Source organism: Opisthorchis viverrini (assembly GCF_000715545.1).
Source record: "Opisthorchis viverrini unplaced genomic scaffold opera_v5_359, whole genome shotgun sequence".
Classification (NCBI taxonomy): domain Eukaryota; kingdom Metazoa; phylum Platyhelminthes; class Trematoda; order Opisthorchiida; family Opisthorchiidae; genus Opisthorchis; species Opisthorchis viverrini.
The window spans coordinates 64,175-86,496 of NW_008752021.1; the positions used below are offsets into that span (position 1 = coordinate 64,175).

General features: G+C 44.6%; 1 protein-coding gene across 1 annotated transcript in view; it reads right to left on the minus strand.

Moving 5' to 3' along the window:
- Positions 1–8,647: 8,647 nt before the first annotated feature.
- T265_10402 (hypothetical protein) overlaps positions 8,648–22,322 on the minus strand; it is a gene marked incomplete at both ends in the record, with an annotated part of 76,942 nt that continues 63,267 nt past the window's right edge. The window contains 5 exons of the mRNA XM_009176768.1: positions 8,648–8,794; positions 9,340–9,562; positions 10,609–10,844; positions 15,105–15,381; positions 18,861–19,001. Of these exons, the coding sequence (XP_009175032.1) occupies positions 8,748–8,794; positions 9,340–9,562; positions 10,609–10,844; positions 15,105–15,381; positions 18,861–19,001 (924 nt within the window). The remainder of the gene's footprint in view (positions 8,795–9,339; positions 9,563–10,608; positions 10,845–15,104; positions 15,382–18,860; positions 19,002–22,322) is intronic.

Here is a 22,322-nt window from a genome sequence, read left to right on the forward strand (position 1 = left end):
TAGAGCATGCAAGAACCACCGGTGAGTTTATTGTACGGGATACATCTCATGATATTCGATATTACAAATGGGGATGGGTTCACCTCCCCGTAAGATACGGTGATCAACCTCACTGCGCACCGAACATATCCGGTGGGATCAAGCTTAGCATCTCAGCTACACGGAAATCGGTTGTCTAGCCAAGTGATGTCAGCGTCTCACGACTTCTGAAGTAATCGGTCCTGGTTTGGAAGTATTGGGGCCATAGCTCCCGAAAATTTCCTTCTTTTCGACACTCAGTGAGAAAGTACAAGTGACAGGAATAAAGAAGTTCCTTTGGGGATCTCTACAGTTTGGGCATCTATGTAAACTCGAGCGGAATTCGAATGTTCGTCATTGGAAGGTGCTCCTTAATGGTCAGTTTCCACGCCAAGTCACTCTCAACTTTTCGTGCGGGCGTCTCTGGTATTGACATGTGTATTATGCAGTATGACATTAAATCACGTGAGTTTACATGAGTGACCTCGCAACTGCCTATCGTCCTGAAATAGAATAGGTGCTGTTTTCAATTTTGGTTCATACCTACCAAGTGATGAATGGTCAAATAGTCAAGATGATCTTTTAGTGAACTGCACTGGTTGCGCCAATATTTCTGTTGCAACAACGCATGACCCGCTATGGGTATGGGGGCCGGATGTAACTATTCGCGCAAGTTACATGAACACGCGAGTTTCTGGTGCATTACTTCTCTAGACCAACGGCTAACATTACAGCAGCATTCCAGGAGGGGAAAGCTCTATGCTCGGCGTTGGTGCATTTGAAGGATCGCCTTTCGGTTGATAGGACTAAGAGCTGTCCATACAAAATAAAATGTAACGACTGTACGAAAGTTTATATGGGTAAGACAGCCACGGAATTGCACATAAGAATCGGTGAGCATAAGCGGTCCATTAATAGACCACCAAGAAACGTAGATGAATATCAGGCGACAGTCAAAGATTTGGCAATGGCAGGGATGCACTAGGTACTGGGCATAGGACAGATTTGGAAAATGTGGAAATCCTGAGACGGAGTTTAAGATTCACACCAAAGCGACTGGTGGCCGAGGCGGTGGAAATCGTCAAGCATCTCAGCGTAAATAGAATAGAGGACGTAGAACTTGCAAGCGTTTGGAGGGCTGTTTTGGATCAGCCGAGATGACACGAGGCGGTGTGGAGTTATCAGTGAAATGGTCTAGGTCTAAAAGTACACAATCCAATTAACCTCCCCCATCCCTGAACAAATAGTCCCGGCACCCTTCGACGAACACAGGTGAACGAAATCTGTGAACGACCTCAAGAGGAATATTCCATTGAGGTGACATAGACTGAAAAAGCAAGGGCGAAAAATCCGGGTTCAACATGAACACAGCTCCTTACTCCTAACCAATCTATCGTAAATGTTAGTCATAAACAAACAGGAACATCAGACTGAACACCCAGCACTGATCAAGTCGGCTAGTCATAAGAAATCTCGCGGATTTGTTCCCTGTCTTCCTTAAAACCCAATCAACCTACTTACTTACTCACTTGGCCTGATGAAGCTTTTGTGTCAAAAGCAAAACGTTGCCTAGCAATAAATCCATCGATTGTTTGCTAAACCGCTGTGAGAGGATGATTACCCAATCGGTCCCAAACATTTTCCAGCAAGCTCTATTTCACGTAGCACGAGCAGATGACGCCTGTAGGTAGACTCAAACCATCGAGAACTGTTCAACTAATGCTCCAATCAATACAAACCTTCGTGATTCAAATGTTAAGCGACGGAAACAACCATACACCAAATCACTGGTTCGGAAAATCCGCAGCCAGCAAGCCGGAACAAAAACAGCTTACGCAGTTCCCATCAGGGTTGACGCGGTAGATCACACCCACAAGAGGCATTTGATCGGCTGGTCAAGAAGAAACCACGGACCAGGGTTGTCACGCTGTCAGACAGACCAACCAGCGTGATGTGGACACGGCAAAATGCCGGCATAGACACAACCAGATGACAGATAAGCATGAATGCATGATGGACCCAACGTCAATAATACAAAGCACGTGAAAGGTCACTGATGAAATGTTGACGATGGTTGCTGGTTGTTTGCTAGTCTGTTCGCCGAGCTCGGTAGCTGGAGTGCAAACGTCCCATTATCAGTCGAGGTGACATTTTCGGTGCGCGGTTGAGTGGGCGAATACCTCTTATTCTGCGAAGTTCGGTGAACAAAAGTGAAGAAACGGAGCTACTCACAGTCTGCGACATGAAGTTGCTGAAGACTCTTCAACCGACCGGTTACATCATTCCTATTCAGGTTCGCCAGATTAAAGACCTTAGTTTCTGTAAGCCTTATGTTCTACTTGAACCCAAATGGGACTTTTTTCGAGAAATACACTCATTTGCAAAGCAATTTGGTTTTAACGAGAGACTCAACTGAGTCTCTGGTTTGTGATAATCTACAACTGAATGTGCTGCACACAGGTCGCCGTGGGCGAATACCTCTTATTCTGCGAAGTTCGGTGAACAAAAGTGAAGAAACGGAGCTACTCACAGTCTGCGACATGAAGTTGCTGAAGACTCTTCAACCGACCGGTTACATCATTCCTATTCAGGTTCGCCAGATTAAAGACCTTAGTTTCTGTAAGCCTTATGTTCTACTTGAACCAAAATTGCACGCAGTTCGCGGAATATACTCACCATTGAAATAATTTGGTATCTTCCTTCAATAATATATATTACGTTATCTCGAAAACCGTACCAATGGAAACAGGATGTGGAATTTATACCCCACAATCAGTTGAAGAATATCGTAAACGAAAGATTCGGGCGAATCAACGGTCAAAACTAAATTAGTGTAAAAATGAGCGCAGTTCGCGCGTGTTTGGATTAGTATGTGATGGGTGACAATAGACGAGCTACTTGCCAGTGCCCCAGGTATTCCCAATTCACGCTGATATAAGTGATGTCGAGCTTTTACGCGGTACTTGTTACATGTACACGCTCAAACACGTTCGTTCTTCTAGGACATACTTTGAGAAACCTTAAATTTACACAATTTCAGAAGTACTATGCCTTGAGAATGTTACTTTTCACAGCATCTAGTCTTTTACGACGTGGGACGTTATCATGCAGAAAGTGGTGCGAGATGAATCACGATTCGGGAGTAGAGTTTCACTACTGGTGACCATGAAATGAAGAAAATTACGATTACTCAGTAGTCCGGACTATGTTAATTTAAATTAGAATCAGCAGAGCACTAGACAACTACTTCGTCCTTTCACAGTGAAGACCATGTTAATAGTATACCTTACCAGTGAGTCACTATCAGGAAGGTCAGCTTCCTGAAAGCAACCACTGAATGCCCGAAATCTACCGAGACTCCCAGCTCCGCTAGATGTTGACCAGACAGACAACACCCCCTCAACATGCAGCGTGTCACAGCCTTGTCTCAAACCCAGACAGCGCGAGTCAGCGTTGATCAAGGTCAGACAAAGCCCCCGCAATATGCAGCGCGTCGCAGCCTCGTACCAAAACCAGACCGTGTGCGTCATAAGTTCAGACAGTGTCCTTCCAATAAACAGCTTGAGTCCGTTGTACTTTTCGCACTCACACTCGCTTGTTCAGAATATGGCGGTTGTGTTACCTTCTGTGAGTCTTTTTCTGTCTCGGCAACTAGGCACTGGAGCGGGTCAGCAGCAGATACCTCAGAATGGCGAATCAGCAGATTTAACAGTCACCTAACAAGTTTCCTCCACAGACGAGAAGCACCACAGTGTCCCGTAATGTTGGGAGATGTCTCTTAAGAAACGCACTAACTTCGTCAGCACTAAGTTGATTTCTTCAGTATGACTGGCATTCAAAGGAAAATATGCCAACTCCAATGAAGTTTCGTAAGTATTGGATACAAGTGATCTCTCAACATTTATCGCCGGTTCTGGTGTGCGCCTGTAAATTTTTGCAAAAACAGTGTTCAATGAAGCCTATCGGGTGGGAAACCTGGTCTCATTCTTTTTTTTTTCTTATCATTCTAACTGGCGTGGTAGAGATGGCCTGTCGAGGTGGTGTGCCGGTTCTCACACACAAACAGCATTTCCGAGGTAAAGATGAGCGTTAACTGTCTGGTAAGACAGATGAGTTAGCAAGTCGTGGGGTAACGTGGTTATAAGCCGGTTATTCTCCTCCCCTCAATTCACGATATACGAACGATTCCGGTCAACTGGCTACCAAGTACTTGTAGCACTTGTAAACTGCTCTTTTTCATACTCAGTATCATCTTCTTTTTCCCCATCATTATCAGTCACATCGCTGTACAAAAGTTTGTTTTACTGAAATACGACCGCTACCGCCCGCGTGTTGGCTCCAACGTGACTTTGAGACTTTGGCTGAGTGACTGTTGTTGTGACCACCGGTTGACTATAATTGACTGCTACTAACAATAAACGTGAACAAACATTTCAGCTACAAACACTGGACTAATATATTCACACTTGTGGATTATTATTTCGATCACCGGAGATCTGGAATACCAGGAAGATAGAACTATTCTTGGTGTGGTGTTTCAACGGAATAAGGAATCTCCTATTTTGAACTGAGTCAAGATTTACTTGGATTTTTCTCCTTGTGACTTGCTTACGTTAGTAATTTGTTCTGTTCACTAGAGACTCCATAGGGCCGTTAACCACTACATACTAGCCGCCTTGTTTCGGACCTGTAACCGAGCAAGATGAGACACGAAGTGGTAGTTACCTTAACCTTGAACAACGTGCTACTCCGGTGATTAGCTGATTAAAATTCATAATTCAGCAGCCATCTTGAGATACACTGCAGACAGAAAGAGTGCAAGTGAGACCAGTCAGCCTCGTACTGGTAGTTGCATTACAATGCAGTTCGAGACCGGCGTTGCGAGAAAGTTGTAGTGATGACCTGGACTGAGCTGCTATTAAAAATATCTAAACTGTGTAGACAGATGCAACAATCCTAAGACAAGTTGAGAGTGAAATGGGGAATTACGCCCATTGGGTGATCTTCCAGCGGGGACCAAATGCATCAGCCCTCGTTCCGGGAAAACTCTCACTGCTACCCACTGGCTGATTGGTTTACAAGTGGATGGCAAGTACGGGCAGCACGCTCCTACGATGATTGTGTTGGAAACGTGAAAACGCCAGGTGCGGTTAGTTGGGAATACAACTAGGCCTGAGCATCATCACAACGTCAAACTGGGACTTCTTCTGTAAGGTGAAACTGAGGATGGAACGTTAATCCTACGTAAACGTTATGGCCCTTTTGATCAGCAAGCTACCGCGTTCTTTGGATGGGCAATTATCGTGTCTTATGCCTTTATCAGTGTTACCGCACTCTACCAATACAGCTTGTTCAACTCGATCAGCCTCATATACCATAAACACCACGTTTTAGTGACCCAAAAGGGATCTATTGAATTCCAAAAACAGAACACCTCAGTCAGCCAAACAACCGAGCTAGGTAACGGAGAAGTTACATACGGGCTGAGAAGACCCAGATCAGAATTCACTTCTTCCGACGAAACCTACACCTATTATCCGAGTCCGGGCTTGAACGCGATGACATTCGAGTCTGCAGATAATCGATAGGACCACACCCATCAGGTGATAAAGGGCATGGCACATCTGAAACTCTGCTATTGCTCAGGGTATTTTTTGACTCGGCATCAACGCAGACGATCTAAAAATCCCATCGAGACTCTAACTAGAATGGAAGCATGGCATACGCAGTGGAATGTTGTCAGGGAGGCATTCTATATAATAAGATGATTTAAAATCAGCTCGACCTAAGGCAACGTTGTTCATTTTAAGTGACCGAAGGTTCATCAGGGTAAGAGAAGTGATGAGCCGGACGCTGAGCAAGAGGTACCACCAGAGGAGGACTTTGGTCAAGCGTCTAAAAAAGAAACCAGTGAGATGCGATATCGAAGGCATAACGGGAATCACTGGGTATCCTGTATGGAGGCCAGCTCTCTGTTTATGATTTATAGTCTCTGTGCTAAATGGGCTTCGGGATTCACCGAATGGACTGAACATTAGGACAAACAATCAACGCCAGTAGCCGCTCATGCAACTTCCCACCCTCGTTTATATTAGCCGCCCAGTTACACCGATAAATGCACCAAACTTCGGTATCGTAAACTGCCTGAATGTTGACGTGAGGGAAGGCTTAGCTTTTTGGTGCACCAACAACGAAACTTGAGACTCCAAAACTAGGCGCACTGATTGCGCAGTTTGCAGTACATATCCGCAACGTGGGTGATATTTCCGTTCTGGCCGACGAAAAAGATGTGTTGAGCAGTTTCGACTTAGTTCATACTAATATCACACTTGTTTACGAGCCAGTACAGGAAGTAAATTAAAGTTTCTTCGATTCGAAAGAAGACCGACGGAAATATAGAACCACATAAGGCAAACCTGGGCATCCTAATATATGAATTCGTTCTGTTGCAACACAAGTGCAACTTGCTTACATGTCTGCCTAAGGCAGCAATGAAGATATGCTCTTCCAACTGCTTGCAAGAGGAATAAAAGTTCTCCACAGACACACTCAAGTGCATATACGGTTTTGACGAGAGACTCATCTGTAACTCAGCTGGGTCTGTCGTTCAAGATTTTCTTAAGCTCGGGGACTGCGCCTACCTGATGAGCCCTGGCAAGGGAAAATCCGATCAAGGTTATCCAAGAGTTTTCAGCAATCCTATGAGTAACATGTTACGTCTATATAATGCATTGCGATATCTCGAATATCGTACCAACTGACACAAGTCGACTTGGTGCAGGACATCCAGTTGCTTAGGAAAACCAGAGATTCAGCTGAGTTCCAGGTGAGTCTCCGTCAAAACAAAACTGATATGCAAATGAGTGTATTTTTCGAAGTCTGTGCAATTAGGGTTCAAGTAGAACACAAGGTTGATGGAAACTCATAGTTTGCGCCTACCTGATGAGCCCCAAGAAGGACAAAACCGGTCGTGAGCTGTCCAAGGGTTTTCAGCAACCTTATGAGTAGTGTATTACGTCTAAGCACATTCTTAGAGCATAGATATCCTGTACGGAACGTAATCAAAACCGTGCAGTATGCGAAGCACAAAACTAAACAGTGTTTACTGGGAAGAAGCGCGTTTACGTGAAACTTACATTAAAGGTGACTCTCGTTCACGTAAGCCTAGACATCTTGTTGACAGCTTGGCCGCTGATCTGCATTTGAGTTTCAGTTCCAGTTCAACTATGAGGTTTTGTTTGGAGCACGAATCATCAAGTTCTACCACCGGTTTCTGTGTGCCAAGTTTGACGCTCGTGTCAGGTACCATACGTTGACCGTATGACGTGTCCGTCGGATAGAATACGAATCCGAGTCCGTGAACGATAGTTGGAAGAAACCGGGTACAAGTGTAATTGTATCACATGACCGGAACCAGTCATGTTGTATACGTTCGCATTCGATGTCGTATAACCCTGAACCGATCGCTGTCTATACTATCCAGGGTACTATCGATCGCAGACATGAATGAAATCCGGTAATACGACCCACAACTTTGTGTCTAAGAGAAACTTGCACAACATCTGAACTTGCGCTGGCCTGCGAATAATGGGGCTCCACAAACTTGTCTGACAGTGATGTCACTTGCTTGACCCATTGACCCGTGTGCCTCTCATTCAACCCACCTCTTTTATTCGAGTATGTGGTTGTGATTTCCACATAACCTCCGCGCGTGATTTCTAGCATCATGTAAATTTATAGTGTATTAGGCAAAAGGTTTGAACACAGAGAGCTCGCTTAGCTCGCCACTATCGTTCTTCTCACTCAACGATAGGATCGGAGTAAATCCGAGACCTCTTCTTACAACAAGTTAGTTGACGCAGACAAAGTATTGTCTAATGGTATGAGGTGATTTAGTAATTTTCAATGGAAATTTCGTCCTGTCGGTGAGGTTAGGCTGTGCTTCAAAGTCGAAAAGCTGTCTCATCCTTATTGGGAATTATCAGTAGTGTGAAACTCAGAGACCTTCGGAAGTGCACCCTTCCAGTCATTCGTTCGACATTTGGCCGTTCGGCCACGAGAAGCCGATAAACAATGAATATAGCTCGCAGTCAGATAGTATACAGCGTCGTTCATTCTTCAACCAGAGCAACGTGATCACGTATTGACCGGATCATCCAATGATGACTTTTCGCATAAAAGTTTCACTCGTGTGAAACTGTCCTTCCTCTGATCTACTTATGGCGTGATGGTGGCGTGAAGGGATGTGGTGATTTCCAATAAAGATCCCATACGGTTAGTGAAACCAATCTCAGCCGAGAAATAAGCATTCAAGGGGCCAGTCAGTACGAGACCACGTGATGTGGTTTCAGTGATTGAAGGACCAATGGCGCTATGTTCCGTTTAACCGAGAGATGGTTACACTGCCATCCGAAAAGCAGTTAAGGATGTCTGCAAGACCGAGAAAAGCAACCTGAGAGGCGTAGACGAATGGAGCGTCAAGACAGATGAACAACAAGAATCAAGTGGTCGTTGTCACAAGATACGTGGGTCAATGATATAATTATCAGTTGCAGTCTGCTCAGACTATTGCCAGTTACCCACAGCCCAGCCCTCTTTTTTTACACCAACCAATCAAATGAAAACGTACGTGAGCTTGTTCTGAGAACAGGTGAATGAGGGTGAATAGGAAAATACAAATTGAAGCGGGAAAACACTGTGTGGAATATGGTCGAGGACGGTGAATTCCTCTATCGGAGTGCGATTGTTTCAAGGGCTTTAATGAGTGAAACACGATCTGGAAGGAGAATAGAAGAACATGATGTGAAAACGATCTAAAGGAGACCATTTGCAGTTGATACCTAACAGAAGTGGGCTATACCTAGCATCAGAGGTGAAAGAAAGATCTCTCTCAACACACGGTCCCAGTTCATAGAATGAATGCCATAGTTACACCCACCCATCCTACAGCTTACCGAAGATGTTTCCTCGAATGGCGAAGAAACATCTGCAAGTCAATTGCTAAGCTCAGCGAACAGATAAACAGCCACCTGATCAACTAACAGTAGTTACACTCAGTCCGTCATCACTCACAGAAAGACTTATTGGGCATCCTTTGTGGACAGACGGCTGCAGAAGACATGGCAATATATGTCCCTGATTGATCCATGTTCTCTCCTACCGTTTTAATCGCTGATTAGTCCAGTAATGAACCAGTGACTGTCAACAACCCAAAAGAAGGGAACACACAACTGCGGACTGAGCGTTCCACAAACGTTTACACATATGCCAAAAAACTGTGATGAGTTACAGCGGAGAACAGGTTGTGAGAACAGCACATACTCGACCCGATATTTGTCTGCTCCGACTGGAACACCTTGGATCCTGTGTCTCCCTCTTGCTGTTTCGTTATTGATTCGATCTCCTGTAAAATATGTTGTTCCTCTTCATCCCAGTCCTGGGAAGTCCCGTTCTGCGTTTCTGATTTGAAGGGGGGCCAAAAGTTACCCAGCCGCATGGCGCGATGCATTTCCCAACACATTTCCTCAGCACCACCGTAAATGAGCTGGAATCAAAGAAGTAGAAATTGTTTGATGGGAGTCGGATGTTGTTAGCCTGATCCATGCTACTGGTAACGTGGTAGGCTGACAAGCATCGTTCACAGTACTTCACTACCATACAACGATGCGAGATAATGCAAAGATCTATGAAAGTCAAAAGGAATAAGTGAAACCAATCTACGCCGAAAAGCTTGGAAGTAAATTAAATCAGCTTCATCCACGTTGGGAAGCATCAGCAGTACATACCTCACGTAACCCGAACTCACGAACTCCCGGACAGTAGTTGGAACATTTAACTGTTTGGTCACAAGTGGCTGATCAGCGTTGTGAATAACTCACACTTATTGCGTCACTCATCCTTCACTTACCACACCGCGTGATCACGTATTGACTGGTTCCTTGAGTGACGAATTTCAGATGCAGGTTTCACACATCTTGTGAAACATCTGAGCTACTTATAGACTAATGGTGGTGTGAAGAGAGCTGGTAATATCTCTTAGAGATTTCGTCCTGTAAGTGAAGCCTGTAAGTAAGTACTTTAATTACAGCTTTACTTTCGGTGTTCTCAAAACTCACGCACTCGGCCAGACAGACACATCCAGGGCGATCGAAATGTTCGCACTCTCTTCGGAAAGTTACAAGTGGTGCAGCTGTTCGTCTGCACCATAAGAAACGGTGTCGGTAGACGCTGATTCGGTAGGTTGTATCATGGGGCCGTAGCCTGTACCGGACAAACACCCCAAGTCAGGTAACTGTCGAATCACACCCATTTACAGGTCACCTCAAGCTGAAAGCTGTGATTTTTTGCGTGCCTATAACCCAGCTAGTGAGAATTGGCAGTCACTGCGTCCCTCACACCCAGTCAAACTACTTAAGGTGTGCGGTGTCCTTGAACATGCACACAAAGTTCGGCTGACGCATGTGCTCACTGCAGTTGCAAACATCAAACGTCAATGTTTTTCATCAGTTACTTATACATATCGCAGTAGTATGAAATGCGCGCGAAATTCATAATTCAGTAAGATCAACTCGAAGAGTAGCGAATGCTTACATCCAATGGGATGCTGAAAACAGCATCTTTCGGTAGACGTCCAGGAGGAAGACTTGGAAGATTGAGAAGTTGCACGGTCTCGCAGAATGCGTCATCTCCACTTGTGGTAATGACCGTCCCATGAGATGTCTCGTTCCCAAAGATCGTATGGAAGGTCGATAATTTCAATGTCGGCCCACTCATTTCCCCAGATGAACTGTGAAGGGCCATTAGACCTTTCCGTTTAACGGCAGTGGCTTTGCTAAACAAAATGGGATCAGAACGGTTGAAGTAGATATGAGGCATTGAAAAGACAGGCAACATGGAAGCAGAAAATAGAAAGCCGGAGTGCGGTGAATTTAGGGGTTATCCCGTTGGCAATAAAAAAGGCATCCAATTGTCAATCACTAGGCAGCAGTACAATCAATGAACCAATGTGCGTTTTACCTCGAGACAGCGACAAGTGGTTAACCGGACTGGGAAGTATTACCATCAAATAGCGGAGGTTAGGAGTATCTTACTAGTTCAACAGTAAAAAAAAACAAGCCAAAAATGGGTAAACTGATCAGATTGTTTGTCCGTGGCCCCTTCTCGTCGCAAAGCCACCATATAACATATGGGAAGCACGAAAACTCAGAAACTGCCTGGTTAATCAAGTCCGCACAGGAAGAACCGCAATCTCACTGGGGGATCTCCAGTCCAAGGGTGCACAGCATTCGAACTTGGTCACTGATTTTTCCACATAAGTGTCGCGAGGAGACAAAGAAACGTTAACCTTGTTGGTTAAGCACTTAAGAGTAATATAGAAGAAGGAAGACATCCGTGATAGCTAGAAGCACGAACTTCGATCCCACACAGTGACTTGCAAGTTTTGCAAGTCTGCAGGATCGGACAAGGTGAAAAGTAGCTTCTAATAACGACTTGTTTAGTACACAGCGAATAAAGTGACCACCCTTCGATAAATTACCGCAGAGACCACTACGGTACGGTTCCATTAGACTTGGATTGGAATCGACACATCAATAGGGACAACTTCCCAAATCTTATTAAAAGCCATTCTACGTGTGCCGCCGACGTGAAGACCTCCTAAAAACGATGAAGAGGCAAACCTCGTGTCCCGGAATAACATTCAACGACGTAATACAATACTCATAAAGTTGCTGAAAACTCTTCGAAAGCCCAGGACCGGTTTCGTCTTTCTTGGGACCCATCAGATACGCGCAGTCCTCGAGTTTCCGCGATATCTCGAATATCGTACCAAATGAAACATGAGGCGACCTGAGGCAGCACATTCGGTTGCTTAAAAACATCATAAACGAGAGGCTCAGCTGGGTCCCAGGTGTCTCCCGCAAAACCGAATTTGTTTGCAAATGAGTGTAGGTCGCTAACATTTTATAACGACTTTAGACATGACCCCACATAAACGCCTTCAAATTGTATGCCAATCCTCATCACTTTACCCGTATACATGTTTCAAAAATATGGACGTAAGAAGAAAACTTTCCGAAACTGTCACAATTCAGCCGATAACGCTATATTACGTCCACCTTGACGTTCCGGTAAATTCTAGAATGTCAGCAATGAAGCACATATTGACGATACTTAGGAAGAATTTACACAAAAAACCGTACCTTACTTCTGATTGCCAGTTGAAGATTCAATGGTGTCATTCTGGGTAGGTCACTTTAAAGGAGTGAATAAAACTGGTCACTTCAAGGGGGTTTACCACTGAGATAATAACAAGGATCCGCTTGAGAAGTAGTAGTACGATCAAGTCCTTCTGTAAAGATATCAGTGTTGCCGGGCCTCTTGGGGAGGTAAACCGTATTTTCGTGTTCCATGAAAATCAAAAAGACGCCTGAATGACTGATCGGTCAACGCGTAAAACTACAACATATGAAATAACACAAGGCACATAATCCGACGCAGCTTATAAAACTTACAAAATTCTAAAAACAACGTTACCGATCAATAAAACCAAGTAATTATCCGATTGATCTTTAGGTCTAATATGGCGCCAAGGAGCTTTAATCCCCGTGACCGCTTGCTCTGCGCTAAGACCCCGGGGCGGTGGGCTGAGTCCAACTGTGTGACCTGTGTCTAGTAAACGTCTAGCGATTGACGACTTGACCCTGGTTCGGTCGGCTTTGGGTTAGGATAAGCTGACATGGTACGAAGTTCTTGGGCACGTGCTTCTTTGTTCACGTTTCAAGCCCACTGTCAATTCTGCCGAAATTCTTATCATGGCGTACAGGGTTAACCGATAATTGATAGTGCCATTGGCTGTAAAGTAGGAAGACCGGGTAGTTCAGTCCACCGGAAGCTATCAGTGATCAATGCTCAAACAATTTGGGTACAGTTCAGGAACAAATCACGATTGCAGCCTATGTGCAAATTACACCGTGTAAGCTACTGCCAATCGAAGAACATGTTGTTGCAATAATGCTCTCTCAGTATGCGTCAGGGCACGCCCAGAAAAGAAAACGCACATGTGCGCAGAGTGACGCATCCCCAAGGTCATCATCGGTTCGACACGTCGGGAAAGTAGGTGAGTCGGCGGCTCCTAACCAAACACGGCCTAGCAACACACGACCAGCGTAGTGGGCCTGAGATTGTTCACGACCGGAACACCACCATTGGCTGTATGGAGCGAACAAGTGAACGACCATATTTGGCCTATTAGTCATCCTATATATTTACGCAGACGCTCTGTATGCTTTGTCCTGGCAATACAGCCGTGTCCGCAGTTCTCTGTCTTCTCCCTATCACGTAGTCTGGCAGGCTCAGTGCAGGCGTAACCAATAGCTCGGCCACCGCGCAAAATACAACAGTGACTTTATCATGCACTGGAAACGTGACTTCGGTAAAAATATGTGAAGCTAGATCAAGTACAAAACTGGAAGCAGGAGCGAACTTGTCGTGTTCTTCCTCCCAGCGTTTATAGAGGAGCAGCCGTTTAAGAATTCAGTTTCCTATCTTTTGCTTTAACAAGTATTTCTGAGTGATAACGGTGGCCTCGACCAGGTAGCGGCCTTACAGTTAAAAGAGAGCGTACTATTCACCAGACTCGGAATGTCAGAAGGCAACACGTATAGTTATGCTTGTGGGAATGATTGATAAAAGTGGCTACCTCCAAACAAGATCATCCCGAATTCGGCCGTTTCCCGTGAGTACGGAAGGATCGCTGCACTTGATGACAAAGATCCTGCAGTCAGATGGCCCAAGTGGTTAGAGCGCGCATTTACTGACCAGAAGGTTCGTAGTTCGAACCCGACCTCTGCCTCTTGACTCCCCTGTCTATGTTTGGGCAACCTGGCAGTATCCCAGCCCTCGTGCAACCTTCGGGCGGCATGGCAGTTAGGCACCGAAAGGGTGCTACAGCTGAGCGACTTATTTTTATCTTTTACATTTAGATACGAAATTATCATCATAATCCGTAAGTACTCTTCGACGAAACTTTAAACAAAAACAGTGCGAAACATTGCATGCCAAGGGAACGTATATGTTACCCAACAGCAAATAAACCATCATTATTAGACCGGGTTGGAACAAAGTTGGTATCAAAAATGCCAAATAAAACGCGACAATGGAACAAGGATAGACCTAGTGTTGGACTCATCCACATCTCCTACAAATTATCGCGGTTCGAATAAATACTGAATCACAGACGCAAATCAACGGTACGCATGCAGTTAAAAGTTACATCATTATCATCATCATCGACAGCATGACGTCAGTGTTCAACACCGATACTTCACTGCCGTACAACCATGACTTATTTGAAAGCCTTATTGTAAAGAAAAGAATAAAGGTGGATGGGGGAGGGACTTAGTGCTAGCTTAACACAATCATTCCGAGGTGCCTACACCTCCAGACATTCACTCAGGCAATCTGGATAGAAACTGACAACAAGAACGCCACTGACATCGGTCGGCAGCCATACCTTGTAGTGTCTCCGACCAGGCACAGTGAAGCAGTCACACTGACTGCCTATTGGAAATCACGACAACTGGATGACTCCAAATTAAGGTTAATTATCACTGGCATAACCATCATCGGCAGCACGACATCAGTGTTCAACACAGATGCTCCGCTGCCGTGATTTAGTTGAAGGCTTTATTGTGAAGAAAAGAATAAAGATGAACGGGGAAGTGGACTGAGTGTTGGCTTACTACAGTCATTCCGAGGTGCCTACACCTCCTGACATTCATTCAGGCAATCGGGATAGAAACTGACAACAAGAACGCCACTGACATAGATTAGCAGCATATTTTGTAGCGCCTTCAACCAGGCGCAATAGGGATCACACAGTCCCCATCTTGGAAGACCAGTTGAACCCAGCACCCAAACCTTCCGTACTCTCTTTCACATCCCTGTGCCAGCTCAAGGTTTGATCACCTCTCTGCTTCTGCCATTATGAAACGGGCACAGAAAATAGCACTCTCTTGAGCAAACGATGGTTGTGTGTGGCATGTCCACGAGCGTAACTTCACACATTGTGGGTGAAAAGTGCCTACCAAAGGACAGGATGACTTTGATCAGTTCATCCAAAAACGCATGCGCCGTCTTCTCTTCGAAAACGAGGACGATATTATCTGCATATTCCAGATCGACAAGGTTTCCGTCAGAGCCTACTTGAACAACGGGGTTTTGAAGACCCTTCAGCGTTCGTCCCATTATCTCATCGATCGCGAAATTAAATAGGAGCGCAGAGAGTGAACACCCCTGACGATCACCTCCCTGTGTACGGAAGCTTTTGGAAGGCTCCCCGTATGCTCGCACTAGTGAGGAAGTCTGAGAATACGAAGAGATTATTATGTTCACAAACTTCCGGAGCATTCCTTACTGGATAAGCGTACCAAGGAGAACAGACCTGTCGACAGGGTCGAATGAGTCTTGGAAATGCAAGAACACCAAAATTGTGGATCGTTTGCACGTATGACGTTGTTCTAGCACCTGACAGGGTGTGGAGATTTGGTCAACGCAACCCCTACCAGGTCGAATCCTCGCTTGCGTACCTCGAATCAGTGTTTGAGGAGCCGCCGTTGAAGTGACCGCAGCAGTCTCGCAGTAAGACTGATCCCCTGTGGTTATCACACACATTCCGAGCCCCGTTTTTTGAAAACGGGCACAATCATCGACTCTTCCCAATTGTCTGGGTGAGGTCTTCTCTTAAATGCAGGCAAACAGATCAGACTAGCGGTTCGTTTTTTTGACATGCATTCTCCAAGTAATAGATTCACCCCAAGGAAGCAGAATGGCTGAGATACTGCCACATTGCCCAAGACTAGACAGGAGCGGTCGAGATGCCAGGGTTGGATTCGAACCATGGACCTACCGGTCAGAAAGTTCCCGCCTTCACCACAGAACTAGCTCAAGATCGTTGGAAAGAACAAGACCGCGTGCTTTACCAAAGCGGGGTAGGGCAGTCAAGAGAGTGTGTGGCTCACTGTTACATATGGTGTCCAGTTTAGAAAAACAAACTATGAAATTAATAATTAGCTTCAAAGAAAAAGGGGTTTCCAGAAGGTGGCTTCGTTCAGACACCGTATTGGTTTCTGTGACTTTGCTTTAACTGAAGTACAGAACGCAATATATCTACCAAAATTAATTAGAAAACTAGCAAGTACCCTCAAAGTGGCTTGAAAGTGAAATATTTACGTCCTTGCTTTACCCTGACCTGCAACTAAGTAAGTAAGTAATTGTACAATGAGAATTGAATCCACATTAGTATGTGGATGAAACTGCTAGTCGCATGACCGTGGTTTCCATTCTGTTCTTTAACAGTTCACTAAACTATTTTGTAGGATTGCGTGTTTCGATCAGACGACAACTGAAGTGCGGAAAGAAATTGGTGTCAATGATGACGTTCAGCTGGGCTGATTAGAGGAAGTGGAACAGAAAAATCGAACAAATCCGACTTCAAAGGAAGCAGACAGATTGACGAAATCACAGTTACATTACTCTCAAAAGGTTAGGATACAAATCCAGAGGGAACTTTGAATTCTGCGACAGTTGGTTAGTTAGCCAGTGCACTGCAGACATTAGGTAACGGTTTCGAAGAGATTGTACTCTTTATTGAACAACAAAAATGGTATTATTTGATACATCGTGGGGAAGCAAACGTGAACTTCAATCTCCAGTGTAATGCTCATGGGAATTTACTCCTAAATTGATTGACTTGACTTATCAGTTTGACTGATGGTTGAGTGGTATTCACAATCATGAATTTGTGACTGAAGTTCATACCAGCTAGGATTGTGCTTTAGTTGTGTTTACACTGATCTTTTCGCCAAAGCTAACAAAAAGCTGCCGCTTTACATACCTAACAAATCACGTGGCGGAGTAATAAACCGAGTTCATCAATCTAGGTCGAGTGGCTCGCCGCATTTATGGTTTTCGTAAAAAGACGACCCCTGCCCCTCATTCGAGACAACGGCTGTTAATTCGCGGAGGTAGAAAGGCATATTGCAGCACATTACGCGTGTTATCTAAAGTTCTGGGAGCGATGACACCTAGGTACGGGATTACGTCAGCCAGGCATAAACAGTATGAATTCACAGGCTGTACTACTGATGGGGGGAGGGCACAGCTGGTCAGATTGTAACAAATATTCCCTATGAATCAGTGGCAAACACTGAAAGAGATACCAGATCCCAACTGTGCGAACATTGAGTATACCAACAATAAATACTCTATCCTGGAGCACTGCATGTGGGGAGTTCGTGATACGGCAGAGACGACAAGAACATTTGAATGGTTCTGATTAGTATAGTTTCCTTCTGAAATACACCTTCAATTAAAACTTTCACGGTCTGTTTGGCAGTCCTGTTTAACAAAAGCATTCAGTGAAAGGTCCTAGGTGTTTTGAGTTGACTTGGAATCCTTTGTGTGGGCTTTCTTACATTCAATAACCTGAATGTTTGCTATGAAACTGATAATTCAAACTGTCTTGTTGGTGTGTGTCTTCTCATCAAGGCTAAGATTGGATACAAATGACTCATTCAAACTCGAGAATGACAAATCGTCAGGGCGGGCGGGTACTTAGACTAGTTTCAGTGTTTCTAGGAAGCACACCATTGCCGTGTCATAAGATGAAGATTTCTTCAACGTTGTGGTGCACATTTGTGTCAGTGTGAAGGGCAAAAGAGTGCTGTGGTCGATGATCAGGTTGTCTACCTAAAAAACTGACTAAAGCCTGAACTCAAACTACCAGTAACAGCGGTTGCAACCCAAATCAAAAGATAGACAACCACGAGAGCCAATGGTGCATTAGAATCCCACGAAGCTTGACTGAGTGAAGATTGACACTTCTTGGAGACTGATCAGTAGAGAGTATGGTGTGCTAGGTGGAAGCTCGAGGTGACGGTGGAGAGCTCGCTGGATACGAAAGTCCAACCACTGACAGGCCGAGGCGATTTAGGTGGCAACTCAGTTCCTGTATATTCTAAGAGCTATATGGCACATAGGTACTAAAAAGACGCCAATATTGAGCGATAAAGATGGTAGCATTCAGCAATCAGACAGTAAAGTTGAAGGGATCCAGAGAAGCACTTCACTTGATTCTCTGCATTTTCTCACGTAGCTCGAGATGGAGTTTTCAGGTCAGCTGATTGCGGAAAGCCCACAGACAGTAAGTGACCATGCCACCATGCCTGCTAGTTGGCCAACTGATATTCTGAGACAAAAAATCCACTTCCTCCAGATTTCGTTCAAGATTAGTGTCAACGGACTGAGGGATGTGCGTGCATAAAGAACCTTACACCTTTTTTTCATAAAGGAGACTACTCACAAGGTTACTGAAAACTCTTCGACAACCCACGACCGGTTTCGCCCTTCTTGGGGCTCATCAGGTAGGCGCAGTCCCAGAGTTTCCATCAGCCTTATGCTCTACTAGAACCTTACACCTTGGTGACCTGATTTAGTTGGGTTACCATGAGATCATTGTTCGAGGCGGTTTGGGGGTGCTGGACCATCGGCGGAATAGATCTATAGTTGATTGATTGTTCTGGTTTTCACATGATTTGTTTCCCCACACTCCTCATCGGACATGTCCAGCTGTTGGAGAAACGAATGGGATGCTGGGCATCCGATGACCTGACTGCCTAACAGAACGATTCACAGCACTCAACCAAACACCCTCAAGTCATGTTCGGTTGTTCAACTGGCACACATTGGAAGTAAACTTGAAAACTGCAGAGATCGGTCCATCGAGTAGCAGTCATTCGACAACAAAAAACTAAGTATGCGTTGAAATTTTGCAAAGTACTGACTGACCCATCGGTCGTGTTCGAAGGCTTCTCCGGAACTCGCGTGGATGGTGTACTGTCCGAGCCGTTACCCTGCTCAGGTTCAGCGTAGAAATGCCAGGACTGTGTGGATGGTTGGGATAAATGTAACGAGGTGTTTGGAAGCTAGCAGAGAAAGGCAGAGAGAAAGTAAGGTGACGTAGAAAGCAGGAAAATAAAGTATGGTTGCTGATACAAGCAAAGTTATCATGAGGAAACAAAAGTATCCTCAGTTGACCAGCAGAAGACGGATGCCAAAGCCACGATTATGTGCGTTCGTTAGAACTCACCTTGTCTTGTGGTTCTTATTCGACTTTAGCTGTGATGATTACTTGCTCGTAATGAGCTGGATGACAGGAGCTCACCATAGTAAAATATGTTACGTACTATCCTATGCTAAGGGCATGATCTCAAAGAAAGGAATCGGGTAATTAGCCTAAACGCACGATCTAGGTGCCCTATCTGACAGGTAACGTGTAGTCTAATTCACCGACGGACGGTCAGTAATAATTGCGGTGAAACCGAATTCTACGAACTTCACTTGCGTTTGTTCAGTAGTCGCAATTAGGCAGTGAACAATATATTGAATTAGACGTGGGCAGACAATATAGATAGGTAGACCGTGATTCTATAAGAAATTATCAGTAAATCGTGAGGAGAATTAAAGAAAGGCTCAGGGCTATATTGAACATTGGGCACTTAGCAAGACAGGATGGCATAGAAAGGGTAGTGTGCTATCGGACAAATTAAACGGGAAAAATGTTGCTCAGTTCAAAGTGGGACAGATTTTCAACAACAAGCTCAGAAATGAATGTGAACAGATCGACCATAGAAAAACGATTGATATAGAATCGATTTTGTATAAAATAGAATAGTTCAGTCTTGAAACTTGAACAGTCACCGGAAGGGTAATGAATCAGTCTGAGGAATAGGGAAACAAACAATTACGTCACGTAATTAACGATTTGGCAAGATTTGTGAATACCTGTAGTACACAACCCGGACGAGGTCAGGCATACGAGCACATGTATACAAAATGTTAGAAAAATGCGGATTTTTGTCTCTCCGATGCATAGGACCAAAACTGCATTATCAGTTACTTTCTCCCATAAAGAAACAATCCCATCAAACAGAAATTACGCTAGCCTCTATTCGCGAAAGAAGTTTGCCGTAAGATGGGGAGTGTGGAACAAGAACAAAATACTTATTAGTCGCCAAGACAACGATTCTGAGCCTGAAATGTAAATTCTGGAGTTAAAAATTAGGAAGAAGATGAGATATCCTCTTACATTTGGTGGATGAAATAGCTCTCTAATATGTCTCCACAAGGCTTGGAACTCATGCTTATTTCAGCTGGTACAGAGTTCCTGCAGCCTAAGACAACACAACATTGAACTGATGAAATGGGAAGCAAGCAGTTGAGGATTCTTGAAGTGTTTTATATATGGTTAAGAGGAACGAACTAGTGCACATGGAACGAAAGGTCATCATTCAACAAACATGTGTAAGTATACACGTAATTCAGCGAAAAGGCTTGCTTGGATTCGGAGGACAACGGTTGCGAGCAGTGCTTTGGATAAAACCTCATCCGAAAGTTTACAAGGAAGAGGGAATAAAGAGTGAAACCGCTGGCACACAAACGAGTCTTTCAATCTCTTTCAAGTAGAGATAGCTGGGTGTCCGGTCGATGATTTTGCATCTTTTCGGATAACCTTGTGAACGATCAATCGCGACTAAATTACATTAAATGATTGGAGTGGGTTGATCCGATAGCTCGTACCGATCGGGTAGTCTGCAATTGCAATTGCAATTCATGTGTCTGACTCCTCCGGTTCTAATGTAGAACGGTAAATTCTCTGGGATAAATGCAAAATCGTACGGCCAACACAGTTTGCAAAATAAAACTTAAACAAAATAGATTAACACTGAAGAATCCTGGGCCGGAAATCCACCTTTCAGTGTTCCTCAGATGCGTGCTAGTGAACCGGACCCTGAATTGTGTTGCGTTAAGTGCTAGGTGACGTGATAGCTCTCGGAGCCCTATCGCCAACTGTTTCTGAGTTCGTTCCCACTTCTCCGGATAGCCAATCTAGACCAATACCTCGTAACTAACCTTAATCCTTCCACAAGGGTATCGCGCTCGTAGAACTGGTGGATCATGTTTGACAGACACCCAACAAGAGTTCGTTTGTACCTCATGTCAACGAAACTATGGAAGCTTGTGTACTAACCAAAAGGAGTTTTTTCAGTCCGGACCTCTATTTCACGACGCAACAATAAAGTGGGAACTGTCACTAAATTCACCCCTCGCAATGAATCTAAGTGAAGAATGTGCCGACTTGAAGCTTTCGGGGATCTCATCGATCCGGCTGAGTCACGGTTGAAATACCAACATCAACGGTAGAACGCCAACAGCTTGTTCAACCTCACCCATGAAAGTGTCCGCTAGACTGGGGCCAAATGAAGAGCCAACACCACTGTGTAAAAAATCGTTCAGCTGTAGCACCCTTTCGGTATCTAACTGCCACGTACGAGCGCTGGGATATTGTCAGGTTGCCCAGGCGTACACAGGGGACAGAGGTCGGATTCGAACCACGAACCTTCCAGTCAGTAAATTCGCGCTCTAATCACTAAGGTATCTCGCCTCAACGCTACTATGTACCAAGAATTGGTGAACGAAAATTGGATAGTGAACGTGTATAGCGAATACAATCCTTTTAAATCGTCAGCGGTTAAGAGTAAGCTAACACGGGATTATCGGACAGTCATAAATAGATTCCAGCACTTCAAACAATTAAAAGAGGATGCAACTTGGAAAGTGTGTATACATGAGACCAACTCGAAGGCGGCGCGTAGGCTTTGCGTGCACAGCTGCAATGTCAAGAATGGAAGGCAAACAGCGACTCAGTTTGCGAATCTCCCGTAGCCCGTACATGCAAGGCGTTCATCGTACTTGTCGGTCGTACCTTTTTCTTGGTAATGTGACCTTTGTGTTTTAGCTACCTTACACAGTCGGATATACGTGCATCCATTGTAGAATATTTTACCTTGTCCAAAAGGATTTGAGACATATTTTCTATGCAACCAGTCTTATTAGGGACCATTTGAGAACTTTTGTCCGCCTAGGCTATAAAACAAGTACTCTTTCAGGATGAATGGTCATTTATCATCACCCAACTCTGATGTCCTGCTTTCTCCGTGTCCGTGTGTTCAGTGCGATTCAGACCCAAACCAGTGCTAGGCCACTGATACCTACAGCTACGACGTACCCTAGGTTGTTGAGATTTGTTTGTTTTAAAGGAACGATCGTTCGATCATTGTAGCCTGTTGATCATTGTAAGACCGAAACCCGACTACCACGTCGATGTTGCAGCTTTTGGTCAGATGTACACTGATACACTGCGCTAAATGAAAAGTGATGGATAAATCGTGAACTGATATCAGAAT